General features: G+C 57.2%; 2 protein-coding genes across 2 annotated transcripts; one reads left to right on the plus strand and one right to left on the minus strand.

Moving 5' to 3' along the window:
• Window positions 1-518: 518 nt before the first annotated feature.
• On the minus strand, window positions 519-12,805 carry MONBRDRAFT_22411 (uncharacterized protein; the record flags this gene model as incomplete). Its single annotated transcript, XM_001742758.1, has 6 exons — window positions 519-1,124; window positions 1,152-5,884; window positions 6,056-11,806; window positions 11,933-12,404; window positions 12,483-12,571; window positions 12,667-12,805. 6 exons carry the CDS (start codon window positions 12,803-12,805, stop codon window positions 519-521), a joined length of 11,790 nt encoding a protein of 3,929 aa, XP_001742810.1.
• A 1,210-nt stretch (window positions 12,806-14,015) lies between these two features.
• MONBRDRAFT_34870 (uncharacterized protein) lies at window positions 14,016-15,774 on the plus strand. Its single transcript, XM_001742312.1, has 6 exons — window positions 14,016-14,027; window positions 14,264-14,494; window positions 14,618-14,709; window positions 14,879-14,985; window positions 15,079-15,186; window positions 15,281-15,774. Exons 2-6 carry the CDS (start codon window positions 14,318-14,320, stop codon window positions 15,403-15,405), a joined length of 609 nt encoding a protein of 202 aa, XP_001742364.1. The 5' UTR covers window positions 14,016-14,027; window positions 14,264-14,317; the 3' UTR covers window positions 15,406-15,774.
• Window positions 15,775-16,144: the final 370 nt, after the last annotated feature.

Consider the following 16,144-nt stretch of genomic DNA (forward strand, 5'->3'; position numbering starts at 1 on the left):
CACATCAGATTCGATGAAAGACAGTAAAAGGTTTTTTTAAAAAAAAAAAAAAAGTAAAGTCGATGCTTTTTGGAGCTGGCAACACCCCTTCTCTGGTGGCCGAGTTGGATTCCGAACGCTGGAGCACTGCTTCGTTTCATCAGTCAATTTCAGGAAGGCGCATAGCAAATCAGAAACAATCGTTTTAATTATTGCAAGTACATGTATTGTATTGACACGGAATGAGGGATGAGAGAAGCTAGATGAACAGAAAAAATCAACGCCACATCACAACGATACTGCCTATTGAATATCCCAGGCTCTCGTAGGCCGGCTACGGAGACAGGATTGTCAACAAAAACAGCATCACACGCACAAGCACCCACCGTGGCCCGAAAGCCATTGCACTGGACCGTGCTGAGTGCAAACTACTGGACAATTCAAACGAAAAAGAAAGAAAGAGAAAAGAAGAAAGATGCACGGCTCGTCCAAAAGTATCAAGCATTTGTTGGATAAGACGACCAAGCCGGCGGGGCGCATTACTGATCGTCCACTTCACTGAGGATCAGGGGCTCAAACTCCTTTACACTGGCGCGTGTGCGCAAAGAGGGGCGGCGCACATAACGAGGGTCAACGGTCACGACCTCGTCTTCCTTGATTGGGTCTTTGGCCCGACGAAGGCGCATGGAAGTGCGTCGATCCAAACGCGTCAGATCTTCGTCCGTGTACTCTGGAAGGCCCACGCCACGCTCTTCCGAGGTGGTCAGGCGAGTGCTGGCACTGGGCACGTTGAAGTGGATGTCATTGTTCTCATAGTCGTTGAGAGTGTACGGTACGCCTTCCCGAGGTTCGGCGTAGTACGCAATCAGAGTGCTCAGGTCGCCGTGGAAGGGCTGCTCACGCTTCATCTGAATGCGGAAGCCCAGATCACCATGGAACTCAAGGGCATCGTGGCGTGCTGTGTTCTTGCCCGTCTTGACACAGAGAATCACGGGCTTGCGACCATACAAGAGGAATGTACCCTGGGGTTTGTCCATGATGATTTCCTGCGCCTGGGCCGCCGAGAGCTTGGGATGCCAATAATCATTGCCGCCCGAGCCAACGTATTCCCAAGTTTTGCGTGGAATGACGCGATGGACCTCATCCTGCAATTGTTGAATACGGTCCGTTACCGTGGGCATCTTGATGCGCTTGAGAGTGCTCAACTTTTCCCGCTCATCAGGAACCCCAATGTCCTCAGAACGAAGCGGGTTGAGGCCCCGCCGCGACTCCATGCGCTGAAGCTCGGTGTCCTTGCTGTCGTCAGTTGGACCGACCGAGTTGCTCGAGCCCGAGCGCAAAAGCCGGCCAAAGAAGCTCCCACTACGCGCCAGCTTGCCCGGTTTGGAGGATGGCGCCGGGCGGCCCTCCATGGTCTCCACCTCCACAGGGTGGGCGTCCATGTTGAGCACGGTGACTTGGGAGGTCTGCAGGGTTCCTTCGGCCTCGCTACCATCGGACGTTTGTCCTTCTGCCTTGGCTAGGGCCGCGCGACGCTGCGTCTCGCGGCGGTGGCGAACGGTCAAGAGGACTACAATCACGGCCAGGACGGCACCCGCACACACGGCACCCGCCACAGCTGCTGGGTCGATGTCATTGGAAGACCCCGTTCCTGGACTCAGGCTCGGGGCGGCGGTGGTGGGTTCAATGTTCAGTGGGGTTGCGCGCGAGGCCTCCAGGCCCGCAGATGCCGGGGCCGCCATGGTGACGCCATCGAGTCGAACGCCCGACTCATTGAGTTTCGTCTTGAGCGCACCCGACGTCACAACCGCGGTGATGTTGTTCATCAACTCATCGAGCAAGTTATTCTGGTTCTCTTCTTCTTCGTCTGTGGTCGGCACGGTACTCGTGCCATTATCCTGGTCGCCGATGGCCAAAGCCAGAACCTTGCTACCGGTTGCCCGGCGCCGAGCATCCGCGCTGGCCGTGTCATGCACACCCACAACCTTGATGCGAGAGCTGGGAATGTCAAGCAAGATGGCCAAGTTTGAGACGATTTGGGACGGGTCGAAAAACTCGTCCAAACTCATGGTAACCGTCAAGTTGAGACGCACAATGCTCAGCGTGCGAATGTCAAAAATGTGGTGGCCGGTACCACCCACGATCAAATGAAACGTGTTGCGAGCATCAAAGGTGTAAGTGCCGACGGGATGCACGTTGACATCGGGGATGGCGCCGAGGGGCTCCTTCTCAACGCCGTTGTGGACAAGACGCATGTCAAGGTTGGTGACATACACGCGAATCTTGAGGTGGGCCCGGTCGTTGACGTCCTGGCCCACAAACTCAATGCGCGCATTGGCGGGGAAGTCATTCGAGGTGTTGACCTTGAAGATGTTGTGGGCCGCGTCAATGACGAAGGGGTGCTGACCAAAGTAAAAGCGCTTGGCACAGTTATCGCTGAACGGGCCTTCCGAGGAGGTGACACGTTCCGTGGCGTTGACTCCGTCGGCCTTCATGCGCTGAACATTGACGGGGCCGATGCGCCGGAAGCCAGAGTCGCGATCACGGTTGATCAAGACCGCGTGGCGCAGGCGCATGCTGTCGCTACCGCAGCGCGAGGCGCCGTTGCTGGGCAGCGAGGTGCAAAAGGGTTCGCCAAGAATGACGCCGGGGTTGACGTTGCTCGTGATGGTGCCAGCCCCACTCAGGCCGCTCAGCTCGCCATTGGACTCGTGTGCCAAGAGGTAAGTGAGGGCATCACAACCCGTCTGGCACTCGCTGCTGTGTTCAGGCAGACGGCCAAAGTAGAAGCGGCGCTCGGCGTCCGTCTCGTAAAAGGTCACGTCCGTATACTGCTGCTCGGGCGCATAGTTGCGCTGCGTCGGGTTGGTCAGGATGCCGTAGCTCTTCAAATTGCAGCTGCTGCGGTTGTTAAAATGAGCAAAGGTCACATCGCGCATGGTAATGTGCGCGTGCGTGACAGAGGGAAGGCCGTAGCGCGCCTCCCAGCCCATGCCGCACAGCCTTTCTGGGCGCGTCACCGGGCGGCAGGAAGGCAGGTAGTCTTGCTCGCACGTCTTGCCACGGTTCGTGTACTGAGGAAGGACCACGCCCACGTGGCGGTAGCTGTTGCCAAAGACTGAGCCACAGGTGCTGCCCGTGCCTTGCACGTCCGTGCCAGTGACAGCGCGGCAGCGAAGTGAATCGTCACAAGTCGAAGCGGCGGTGGCGCCCATAATAAGGGAGTTTTCGATGAGCACCTCCGAGCCCCGCTTGGCGATGGTGAAAAAGTTGAGGGAGATGCCAATGTGTGAGTCCGACACAACACTGTTCAGAATCTGCACCTCGGCACGCTGGTCCACGGTGACAATGCCCAGATGGGCGGCCTTCCACACGGTGGCACCACGTAGCTCAAAACACGACTTGGCATCGGCCATGAGGAAGACGCCCACGAGGGTCGAATGCACCTCGTTGTTGGTGATGGTGGCACGATCAGCGTCGCCGCATGAATTGGGTCGGATCATCATGCCAGTGTCTGTCATGCCCGCAAAGACGTTGTCACGCAGCGTCACCGAGTAGGTTTCGGCGTATAGGCCGGCGTAGGGCACCACCCAATCGGTGGAGGCATCGGGCGAGCGACGGTTGTCTACAACCAGAGATCCAGTCATGACAAAGCGCATCGTAGTGGCGTCCAACTTGAGCGCACTGCGATAGGTGCGGTGAATCACCGAATCGGTAATCGTGACGTTGGGCGCACCCTCAGTCTCAATGCCATAGTTGTTCGAGTTGTGCAGAACCGAGTTGTGCAAAACGTTGCTGGGAGAGTTGGCCGCCGTGTACGAGCGGTCATACTTGTAAAAGATGCAAGCGTGCTCCATATTTTGCTGGCCGCACGAGCGGAATTCCACGTCGGAAAATTCGGTAGAGGCCACCTTGACATTCCCGTCAATGTTCACATCCATGGCAACCACGTGAGCGCCGTAGTTGCTGCCCTCATTTGCGCCTTCAGCGCCCTCGAAGCGAACATTGCGATTCAGCAGGCCAACGGCGGCCGCCAGGAATTGCGTACCCTGCGCTCCACCGTCAATGTCGCCCGCAAAATGGCGGTGAGCCATGGCACTGGTCATCGTGACCATCAGCCCATCGGTCGACACAGCAGCAACGGTATGCGTTTCCGTCTCACTGGCATCGTATTCGGTCGAACTGATGACAATCTCGTCTCCGGACACCCAGTCCACTGGGGAGGTCACGTTAAAGGCCAAGTCGCCGGGCATGGCGGTTGCTGCCAGCCGCACCCAGGCGGTGCGTGGCTGGCCATACATGCTGACGGTGCCCAGAACGGCCATGACTTTGTTGCCCAAAAAGTGGGTGTCGTCAATGATGAGCGAATCTGAGGTACGTTGGCCGTGGAGACGCACCACACCCTCGTGTTCAAATGGTTTGCCCGAGCTGCCAACTTGCAGCTCACCCCACACACTGATTGTGTTAGCCTCGAGCATGCGGTCATCACTGTCATCAAACTGCAGCTTGCCGGCAATGTCCATGTGGCTGAACGCGGGTGGATTGATGTTCATGACAACATACATGCGCACGCCAATCTCAACCTGATCTCCCGCCAGGGGCAGCGTGTGGTCGCCATCACACGAAGGCTCGGAGGTGAACTCGGCGCTGTACCAGCGTGCATAGGTGGCGCTCTTGGTGACAGAGTTTCGGCACCAGTACTTGGTCTCAGTCCATAGCGTTGGGTCGTACAACGGCAGATCAGTGAAGAAGCCGCACCGACCCGGTGCACACTGGATGGCGTGGGTGACGAGCATGAAGGGGTTGCTGTCCCAAGGGTCAGCCGGGCGTGCGGTCAGAGCAACGGACCAATGCTTCTCGTTGGGCACAATGCGGCCAGTACCGTAAGCCGAGGTCGCGCCCAGCGTGTCGATGAGGCTCACCGACGGCTGCTCCACTGCGGCGTCCCCGACGACGACCTCAAAGTCGTAGCGATAATCAGTGTAATTGAAGTTGAGGAGCAACAACTCGTCATCATACTGCAAGTAGTGGCGCTCAGAGTAACGGATGCGCATCGAGCGGAAGTCAATGAGCGAGACCAAGCCCAGATCGTACTCGCGGTTGTTGACAACCGGTGCCACCCAGCCGCCAATCTCCTTGACGCGATAGCCGATGGTGCCGCTGCGGGAGGCGTTGGCTACCTGGGCCAGGCGCAACGCCTGGTCATCCAGCTCATCCGGTTCAATGGCGTCAATCTGCAAGCGGCGAACGCGCACCGTGTTGTCGCAAACCAGGCCAAAGTCATAAGCCTCGCCCATGGCGTCGCATACACCCGGGTAGTGGTTGAAGGCATGGAAGGGAGTGGCGGTGCCGTTGACAAAGCCCGTGAGAGAGCCGTCCAGGTCATAGAAGATCTGCTTGAAGGGCGATGTCCACTCAGCACGCTTGGTGGAATTGAAAAACTCGAGTCCTTGCAATCGGAACGTGTATCCGCCTTGACGGAAATTGGTCTGCGTGTCACACTTGGCACAAGCGGAGAGGGTACCCTTGGCGCCGTAGTTGACAAACTTGGCGCCGGCCACATGGAAGTATTCGTTTTGAGGCATGAAGAGACCCACAGTGTGCGCTGGCCTGCTGGGGTCGACGTGATTGACAAACAGGCTGTTCACGATGTGTGGGTCGTTCTCACGGTATTCCACGTCATGAAGCTTGGTCCAGAAAATCTCTTCTCGACCGTTGCCCACTGACTTGACGTTGATATGGTGCAGATCGCCGTTTTCCTTGCCAAAGATGCCATGCTCGCCGTTGTTAAAGGTAGTGAAATTGTGGTAGTACTGTGGTGCAGGCCCGGATGATTCGTCACAGGGGTCGACATATGGGAGGTATACGGGGTAAATGCGCAGGCCGTGCACTCCATTCGCGTGCGCTGCAAAAAACAGAAACAGACAAAAAACAAAAAACGAAAACAAGGAACAGCCAAAGAAATCAAGCCACAAACATGTGAGTGCCACGGCAAAGCAAGAGTTCAGATCTTTTAGACCTCGCGACCGGAAACACGCACAAGCGCAGATTCACTGGCCTGAGAACATTCACTTACCAGTGTTATTGCGAAACTCAATGAGGTGCCCATGTACAGGGCAGATGGACGTTGTGTAGGAAGGACCATGGGGGTTGGACGGCAGCTCAAACCAAAAGCCGTCGTTGACACAGCCGGCAGCGACGTTGTTGCGCCACAGGTTGGAGGGCGAGGCCATCCAAAACGAGGCTGGCTTCTGATCGCCCTTGAGCATGACGTGCAGCTTCTCAGTGCGAGCAACAAGGTTGGCGTCAATGACGTTAAAAAACTCATCGCCGTCCTCGACAAAGATGGTGTGGCCCTTAACAAAGTACGCCACGTTGTTCTGCACCAAGGCATTGTGCGTGCCATGAACGGTCACGGCGCGCTGAAAGCTGTGGTGGATGGAATTGCTCTTGATGTAGCTATCGGGCAGGCTACCACCCAGGTGGAAATGCGAGCAATATCGACCCAAAACGCCAGCTTGCCCGCAACGACGTAGCTCGGCATTTTCAAGGCGCAGCATGGCACCACGCGCAGCCATTAGATGGCTGCCAAAATTCTGCTTTTCCGAAGCACCAGGCTCGCCCTGAACAACAATGTTGCGCGAGATGAGGCCCACTTCGATGCGCATGTCCACACGCTCACCGGCAGCTTCGTAAAAGAAGGACTGGTGCTCATATTGCACGGGTGAGGTGACGGTGAGCACGCGATTATCGACGGAGCGAGCGGCCACCACCAGTTCTTCCGTTTGTTTGTAGTTTGTATGCGAGGTCAGGATAATTGTCTCGCCGGGAGCAAAATCAACCTCCTCCGACAGGAAGATTTGTGTATCGCCGATCGCGACTGTCTGGGCCACTTTGGTCCAAGTGCGACGGCGCGGGATGCCGTGGATGTCAATGACGCCGCGCAGGGTGGCAGGGACGGCAGCGCCATCATGGCCACCGTACAGGCCCATGTAGTTTGCGGCATTGGTGGCCACGAGACACTTGGCACCCAAGTGTGGAAGACCAATTGAGTTCCAGCGGTCACCATACAGCGTGATGGTTGCACGATGCTGGAACGGAACATCCTCCGTGCCCACCTCCAACAGACCACCTTGGACCCAAATGTAGCTGGCATGCAGCTCCAAGTCCTGCATATCCTCAAAGATTAGTTGGCCTTGGACGAGGAGGAGGAAGAGCTTGGGCGGGGTGACGTCCATCAGGACGACTTGGTCGGCGGGAATCACAACCGTGTCCCCTTCGATCGGCGGCTCATCGTTGACCCAAGTGTTCACCTGAGACCACCGATCCATGTAGCGAAACCGGGCAGTGGGCTGGTTCACGGCAATACTCCCATCATCAACCTCAACCTCGACTGAGAGGGCCGTAAGCGTGGATCGACGCGTGGTTACGCAGGTAATGAGGGAGTCACTCACGACCGAGATGTCGCTGCATGGGTAGGTGTTGATGGTGACGCTGGAAACGGCGGTCAAACCCAGGCCCAAAACTGTGATCTTAGTCCCACCCAAAGCCGTGCCCCATGTGGGGCGAATGGCATTGACCTCTGGGGTTTGGGCCGTTGCATATGTCAGATTCTGCACACCAGGCGCGATATATGCATCGGCCGGCCCAGGGGCAGTAGCCGCATCGTGGACAACCATGCTGTTGGGCAGGGCAGCGGGATGGATGCGAGTGACGACGGGCAGCGCCTCGTCCATTGCTTGCTCCACCACGTGACCCTGAAACTCAAACTCGGCCATGTCAATGCGCTCATTGGTGTAGCGGATGTGGGTCACGGGGAAGTCAACGCTCACGTCAATCGAGTTCCAGCCAGCGTGATAGTCGGCAATCTCAGCAATGAGCACCCAGTGGGTGCCGTTGGGCGAGGCATAAAATTGGCCACCTGCCGAGCGAGACTCGTACTTGAGCCGAGGAAAGAAGCGCACGCGGGTCAGAACTGCGGCTTGGTCCTCAGGAAGAGCAAAATCCACTTCTCTGTTGCAGCAATTCGATACATAGGTGGAGTAGTCTCGGTCGAGCAACTGCTCATATGACATGGTGCCTGGGAGCACGACTGGCTCCACGTGAGCGTAGTAGGCCACTGCAAGCGGGGTCAGAACCTCGGGCGCGCGGCAAAGGACTTGGTTGTAGGTTGTGTTGACCACATCACAACTCTTTGTGCCCACAGTAATGCTTACTGCATCTGCTGGACCAAATCCGTGGCCATGGAGCGTCACGAGGGTGCCACCGGCGTACGAGGCGATGGCAGGGCTCATACTGTCGACGGTAGCGGTGGCTGCAAAGGTGTGAATGCCCATAGCCATGCCAAAGGGTGTCACTTCCACCTCGACGAGGTGAGAGCCACCACGAACTTCACCGACAGTGCAGGTCACCAGACTACTGTTGGCAGTCAAAACGGTGCAAGCCACGCCCGCGATATGAACACGAGGCTCGGCAAAGAAGTTGCTGCCTGTAAGGGTTAAGACGGTGCCTGCCGCACCGGTGGTGGGCTGAATGGCCGTCAATACCGGGGTTTCACTCGCGTTGTAGAAGAACGCGCAGGCTTGAGGGTTGGTGCAGTTGGCTGCAGCGACGGTGGCAAGGTCAGCCGCGTCCGCAACACTGATTTGGAAAGTCGAGCTGTTTGTCACGGTAAGGGCCAGTTCATAAGTCTCGGAGTGGGCCGTGCCCTCGTTAATGAGATATGGAATGACAACCTCCGCAAGAGTCATGTTGGTCGACAAGACGGCGGCTCGGCGAGCGTTGTTTCCAGAGCCAGCGTGAACAAAAGACACCGCCAGGGCGGTAGGGTCGGTGGGAAAGCCCTCGCCGACGAGTACGACGCGGCTTCCACCGGCCACCGAGCCCGATAATTGAGACAAACCATCTACACTGAGACGATAACCCAGGCTGGCCATTCCGGAGGCGCGGCCATAAGGTGCGACGGCCAGGGCCACATCGTGGGCACCAGCGGAGAGAGCGGGCACCTCAAAGGTCACGGCCGTTTCCGAGTAGGACTGAACGACGGCTGGAACACCACCCACGGTGACCGAGGGGTTGCCCCACACTCGCTCCGTGGTCAGCGTGACGACATCGCCCCATCCCACGCTGGGGCGCTCCGTTGAAGGCAAGATGGCGGCGGTTAGGTTACTAAGGAAATCAACCACGCAGGTGCCGGGGGAACAGCGAGCCACAAAGCCGTTGATTTGTAACTCGAGCTCGCAATCATGGGCCTCGCCAGTGGCCTCGGCCATGACGCATTCGACCTGGCTGTCGCTCACATAGTCGACGAGGCAGGGGACATTGGACCCGGAGACATTCTTGGCTTCGACACCGACGCTGTTGACGAGTTGGCCAAAGCCGGCACCAGTGATGGTGATGCGCGCGCCTCCCGCAGTGCCGAAGCGGGCTGGAGAAATAGCGGTGACACGATGGTTCAGATCCACGCGCACGGTCGGCTGCGTATGAGCCCGCCACAGATTCCCCGATGTGAGGCAAAAGTCCACGCGGGGCACGAGGCCTTGCTGCTCACCAAAGGCGCGCCCATCCGCACGAATGAACGAGCAGGTAAGGTGCGTCGCATTGATTAGGGTAGCGTCATGGCAGGCACGGCCGGCAACAGTGATGGCAAGACCCGCGGGGACAGCACAAGCCGCACCAGATAGGTCAAGGGACCCTACTGACGGCCAGCTGCCTGCCAGCGTAACGAGTGTGGTCACGGCTGATGGAATGGCACTCGGGGTAACAGCGGTCAACACCGGGGTGAGGGACCAGTCGTAAACAAAATCATTGGTAAAAGCTTCCCCGTTGATAACAATGGTGGCATTGAGGGTGCCGTTCAGATCCGCTTCGCGCGTGTCGAGGTCGCTCCAAGCGGGTGGAAGGATGCAGGTCAAGCTATCCGGTTGGGCGGATTGCACAACGCATGGTTGACCGCCCACGGTGACATTATTCTCGGCAGGGCTGGCAGGGAAGCCGGTGCCGGCAATGTTGAGCAGGAGATTCCCGGCCACTGGGCCAGTGAGCGGGCCCACTGCGTCAACGGCCTGGGCGTAGGTCCAAGCCGTGGCGTCGTGGTTGGCGGCGCGGCCAACGTGGGCACGGATGAGCTCAATGTTGATGGGGCCAGCGCTGATGTGGGGCACTTCACAGATAACCTCAGTGTCGGAGACTTGAACTATGGAAGCAGGGATGTCGTTAAAGGTGACAGCGATGGCAGCTTCATCGAGGCCAAAGCCCGCGCCGGAGATGGTCACGATGTCGGCAACTGCCAGGACGCTAGGGTCGCCGCTATTGCTGACGGTATTGATGCTGGGGTTGCGTTGGGCATCGAAAGCAAAAGCACAAGCGCTGCTGGTTTGGCCAAGGTCGGCGCAAGAGCTGCGCAGGCCGTTGGTGGTAACAACGACGACACCATCCGAGTCGTTGTAGAAGCGGCGAAAGTAGCGGCCCGGGATGATTTCGTGAAAGAGTTCGTGTGCACCGTGCTCCTGGGTGTAGGCGCGAGCCGTGACGTTTGCGCCAGTAAGCCCGCTGCTGTTGACCTCAATCTGAGAGAGATTGCCCGTGGGCAAGTAGATGGAGAACGTAAGGGTCATGCCATCTTGGGAATTACCGGAAGAGCCGCCAGAAATTTCTTGCAGCTCCGACACCTCAATGAGGGCATCAAGAGCGCAGCCGGCATCACAGGAGTAGGCCAGGGGCCGTGTCCAGTTGCCCTTGTAGCCGAGCTGATACGTGCCACGAATAGGCTCACTGGCCGCACGGTAGCGATTCACCCGATAGGACACTGGTAGGGAGCGGTTGGCTGGGGTGAGCGAAGCATCGGCGCTGGTGTAAATCTGAGGCAGATCACGGGCCATGGTGGTGGGGCAACTGTAGGTGATGATGATACGGCGCTGGTTGGGTACAAGACCAGCGGCCTCGCTGGCAGAGATGGACCCGCAATCAGAAATATCTTCAAAGGCGTCAGCCAAAGCAGAAGGGCTGTCAAGGTCGACGGCGGTGGTCCATTGGCCATCGAGCGTCAGGTAAAAAGTACCATTGTAAACGTTGTTGAAGACGAGCTCGTGTTGCTCGCGCACCACGTCAGAGGTGAATTCAATAATCTGACGCTCACGCAGCGACTCGTGGAGGATTTCGTTGGGTGAGAGCACCACGTCAGGGGAGGACACGTGCATGCCAACCTTGAAAAAGTCCCCGCCACCATACTGAATGTGGCGGATGCGGCAGCGGTAGCGACGGCCGGCCACCAAAGGAATGGGGTCGGAGATTTGATTATTCGAGTTCCAATAGCTGGTGGCATACGTGGAGTAGGCAACGCTGTCGGTCATATTCTCCACAGACTCATCCGTGGAGATGTCAAAATAGCACCGGTCATCGCCCTGGCAGAAGAAGCGGTGGTCGCCCGTGGCCTCGGGCACGAAATAGCCTTCCAACACTTGGCGATATTGGGTATCGAAGTCGCGCATGTAATGGTGGGCGCCGGAGGTTTGCGTGAAGTTGAAGACTTCGGCAGGTGCTGGGGTCCACGTGCCGAGGGAGTTGGAGAAGATGGAGCCAGCAAGACCACGAGGCAGGTCCGACTCGGGAACGCCGACGACAGCTTCGAGGCGGCACGTGATCTCAGTGTTGGTGCAGGCTACGGGTACGCAGTTGACGCCAGCAACAGAAACAACGTTGTTTTCGACACATGCATCTGCATCAAAACCGTCACCGTACACGGTGAGCAGGGCACCACCCAGGGTACCGGCTGCACTGGCACTGAGTGCCGAAACGACGGGATGGACCTCAAAGTCATAGGTCGTATCTACGAATTAGGCAGGGCGGCCGGGCAGGCCCGAAGTGAGGTGGACCTCAAAGACAAGGCGTAGAGCAGTAGGACGTGTCATGTGGGGTGGACAAGGGTACGTGTAAGCGCGTAACAGCAACGTACTCTTGTGCGCGAGCCACACTGAGTTGTAATTGGCAGAAAAACCAGCGCCCCAGGACGAGTCTTGACGATTGACAAGGAAGGAGACGTTGTAGTAACCAGCGGTCATGGAGGGCACGACGGCGTCGTATCGGCCAGTGTTCCACGAGGAGGTGCTAATGACGTCGTCAGATTCGTAGGCGGTTTCGAGAAGGGTGCCATTCAAGCGCAGCTCAAATTCGTCCGCGGTAATGCCGCGCAGGTAGCCAATCAAGGTCACATTGCCGCCAGGGGGTGCGGCTAATTGACTTTCGCTGATGGTGGGGGTATAGACACTGCGGGCCCGGACAGAGCAACTGGTCTCACAGATGGCTGTGCTGCCCATGGCTCCGCCTGCCACCCATAGAGAGACGGTGACGGCCAAATAGCTTTCTACCACCGTTACTTCGGGCATGACGCACACAATTTGCGTATCCGAGGAGTAGTAGGCAATTGTCTGGATGACAACGGGCAGGCGTGGGAGTGAGGATGGCGTCAAGCGGAGGGGTCGAAGCGGCATGGGTCGTGAGCTTACTTCACAGACATCTGTGCCCACGTAGACGGTGGTGGCGCCTTCTTGACCTTCGCGATCAAACCCAACACCACGAATTGTGATGTGTTGGCCTGCCAGGGTTCGCAGGGGTCGATGAGGGTCGATGAGGTGAGCTTGGTGAAACGCGTGGATGAGGCGGCAGCCAGGGGGCACGACAAGAGCGTACCTCCTTTGTAGCCCACTTGGCGAGGGGTGATGTCAGTAATGTACGCATTATCGTATTTGGTGTTGGCCCAAGTCGGGACAAGCACGAGGGCTAGGAGAGAGAGAACAACCCAGCAGGGGCTCCTGTGGCTGGGCGCCATTTTAAATGGTCAATGCTACGCAGGAGAACCTATCGAGCGAGCCAGCGCACAGAAAGAAGCCGCACGAACAGGGGTTAAGGATAAGGACGCCTGCTGAAGGAACGCCGGACAGAACCAAGGGAGGCGAGCCGCCGTGTGGAGAGCAAGGAAGAGGAGGTAGAGGGAGACTGACCTGTAGGGAAAAAAAAATAAAAGGCCGGACAAATTCCAACCCAGCCGACCAGCGGCAGGGCGAAGGGGCCTTGATTGGAAAGGGGGGTTTAATATGGCAGCGGCCTTTTCACCAAGCACACCGACGGCCCACTGGAAGGGCTAGTGGGAGGTAAGAACGTGGTAGCCCTAGGCAGGCCAAAGAAGAGGGGGGGGGGGGGGGGGGGGCAGGCCAAGGAAGAGAGAGAGAGGGGGGGAAGGGTTAGGTGGTGCCCCAAGTGGGATGGAAAAAAATATTCAGACACACACAAACACGCACAGCAACACACAAAGCACCCACAAAGCACACACACACACCAGGTGGTTAAGTGGATGGATAAGATGAAATTTTGCGTATATGTGTGTATGGAGATGGAGATGGAGATGAAACGGCAGCGCTCCATTGAATGCTCGAGCATGTTCTCATGCTAGCATCTTACTGAGGGGCATCTGTCTGACCCGACTCTTGGGGGACAGGAGTTGGCGAACGGGTGACCAGCTCGTTGTGTGGTCGGGTCGGTCTGGCCTGGTCTTGATACCCTTGAAAATCGTGTGCTGCTGCCAGGAGAGGTAAGCAAGTTGCGAAAACCATCACCGACTAGGTCAAAACAAAAGGCTCCTTCTCCCCGTCCGCTCGTGCACAGGTCCCCGAGCCGTTGCGGACACAAGGCCAGAAGGCTCATGATGATGGTTTGATCCAACAACGTCCAACACATGTGTGCCTGCTGGTGACAGGCGCAGCGCCTTTTGGGACACTTTGCACCCACTACACCGCGCGTGCGGGATATAGTGTGACTCGTGGTACACTCCGTCCACTTGGCCCGAGCGCCTCAGAACGCGGACAGTGATGAAACAGTTCTGACAATTCTCAGAAAAAAAGATGACAACTTTCATTCACCCGCCTTTTGTCAGACTATTCCAGCCACGATGGCAGTTGGTAGCGACTGTTTGAAGCTGCATCAACAAGTACAGTTGGTAGTGGGTCTTTTGAATGCCGGCTCGTCGTATTTGTCTTGTTGGAGTTGAGCTGTTGGTGCGTGACGATGGGTTCGGGGGGCGGCTGAGCTCGAACGGCTTGCTGGTTGTCGCTGCCCTTGGCCACACATGGCTCGCGGGGCATTGACACGCCTTTTCGGCGATGAGCCTGGTCACCGTGTGCTTCTTCAAGGGCACGGCCAGGCCCGTCAAATCTATTGAGAAAGTTTTCCGCTCCCGCAGCCATTCTGCCCATGTCACTGACCATCTGATCGTGACCCTGCGTTGATTTAGGCCAAACCATTCGCCCCTTTCCCGGTTGCCATCTTGTATCCCGGGGCCCGTATCATGATGTCACCCCTGGCTGTGCTGGCGCTGCTGGCCTTGGCCACCTCCGCCCACGGCTTTGCCGTCTCCGTCGATGCGCACGAGAAGCAGTGCTTCTTCGAGGATGTCAAGAGCGGCACCAAGATGGGCCTCACCTTCCAGGTGGCCGATGGCGGCTTTCTCGACATTGATGTCACGGTACGCTCGAGTTTTTCGGCTCTCAATTGAGCTCCCCCCTTCTCCTCAAAGTTGGCGTCGTGCAGTGAGCTTGAGACCAGTGTCAGATGCCCGCAGCTCACCCTCAGGACCTCCATCGAACAGATTACCGGGCCAGACGAAAAGGAGGTTTATGCGGGTCGCCGCGAAAGTGATGGCAAATACACCTTCTCTGCTCACATGGATGGGCGTTACAAGTGCGTTGCCAGATTGCGCCCATGTGATCCGATCCACTACCCCTCGCGGTGACTGGTGTGCTCGAATAGTTGTCCCAATACCCAGGGCCGCTCTTGTCCTTGCACAGAGGCCGCAGATCCTGTGCCCAAACGCCATGCTGACCAGGCTTCACAATCTCTTGATTCATAGATACTGCTTCAGCAACGAGATGTCGAGTGTGACCAACAAGCTTGTGGTCTTTTCCATGTACGTCGAAGGTCAGGAAGGCATCAAGGACACGCTGGGCGACGAAGCCGGTACGTTGGTTGGCGCCAAGCAATAATAGGACATGCATCTTGCCTGAGGAATCCCCTGAATCCTCTCATGGTCTATCTTGACCTCAACTGCAGAGATCCACGACAACCTGCACGAGATGATCCAAGAGCTAGCCGAGCAGGTGGTCACGGTGCGCCGTGAACAGGAATATATGGTGATTCGGGAGCGCACGCATCGCATGAGTACGTGGTGCTAGATCTGGCTTGACTTGCTGTGCCCAGTGTTGCCTACCTTGTTCGCACGGCCTCACCGGACCCCTTGCCCTCCTTGACACAGTTAACGACAGCACCAACTCTCGCGTGGTGTACTGGGCCTTTTTTGAGGCGCTGATCCTCGTGCTCATGTCCGTGGGCCAGGTGTACTACCTGCACCGGTTCTTTGAAGTGCGCCACACCGTCTAGTTTGCAGCGTCGGTCACCCCTCACCAAAAAGTGACAAACAAGGCAAAAGAGTCGCCCTCGCGCCACAACCCGGGTGCTGCGCCTCCTGTTCTCTCGTTTTGTTCCCTCTTGCTAGTGTCTTCGTCTTGTATGTTTCTTTCTCTGTCTTTTCTTTTCCCCTCTCCTCCCTCCTCTCTCCCTCTCTCTCCCTCTCTCTTGGATCTTTGTTTCCCCTCTCTCCCACTGGACTCGAGCCCGCGGACGACTCCACCAAGTGGGGGCGGGGACGGCCCCGAACCGTGAGCAAGCACTTCGTGTGCATACACGCGATCTCCCTGCTTATGACCCTGAAGCAAGTGTTGGAGCCAGCCTTGGGTCGTGCAGCGCACGACCACCCAACTGAGTCAGCATTTGTACTCCAAAACCCTCTTGTCTGTCTGCACCGCACCTCAAACTTGTCAAAAGACACACAGCCCTGGTCGAGGGGTTCAAGGCTTGCTGAACGTCATCATGCATATGGGAGAGGCCATAGTGGTCACTTGCAGGTAAAAAAAAAACAATCGAGTTTTGTAGGTGTTATGCTAAATATAGGTGATTTCGGGGTCTGAGTGTAACACTGTATTTTCGACGCCCCCCTCCAAAGCAAGTCGATTCTTCGACTGATGCTCAAGTTTCTGCCTGCAAGCGAAAAGGCAGTAGTGCTCGTCGTCGTGGCAAATTCCACTGCTTGCGACGAGAACAGCACTGCTACCTCCTGTCA

Source organism: Monosiga brevicollis, genomic scaffold (genome assembly GCF_000002865.3).
Source record: "Monosiga brevicollis MX1 MONBRscaffold_2 genomic scaffold, whole genome shotgun sequence".
Taxonomy (NCBI): Eukaryota; class Choanoflagellata; order Craspedida; family Salpingoecidae; genus Monosiga; species Monosiga brevicollis.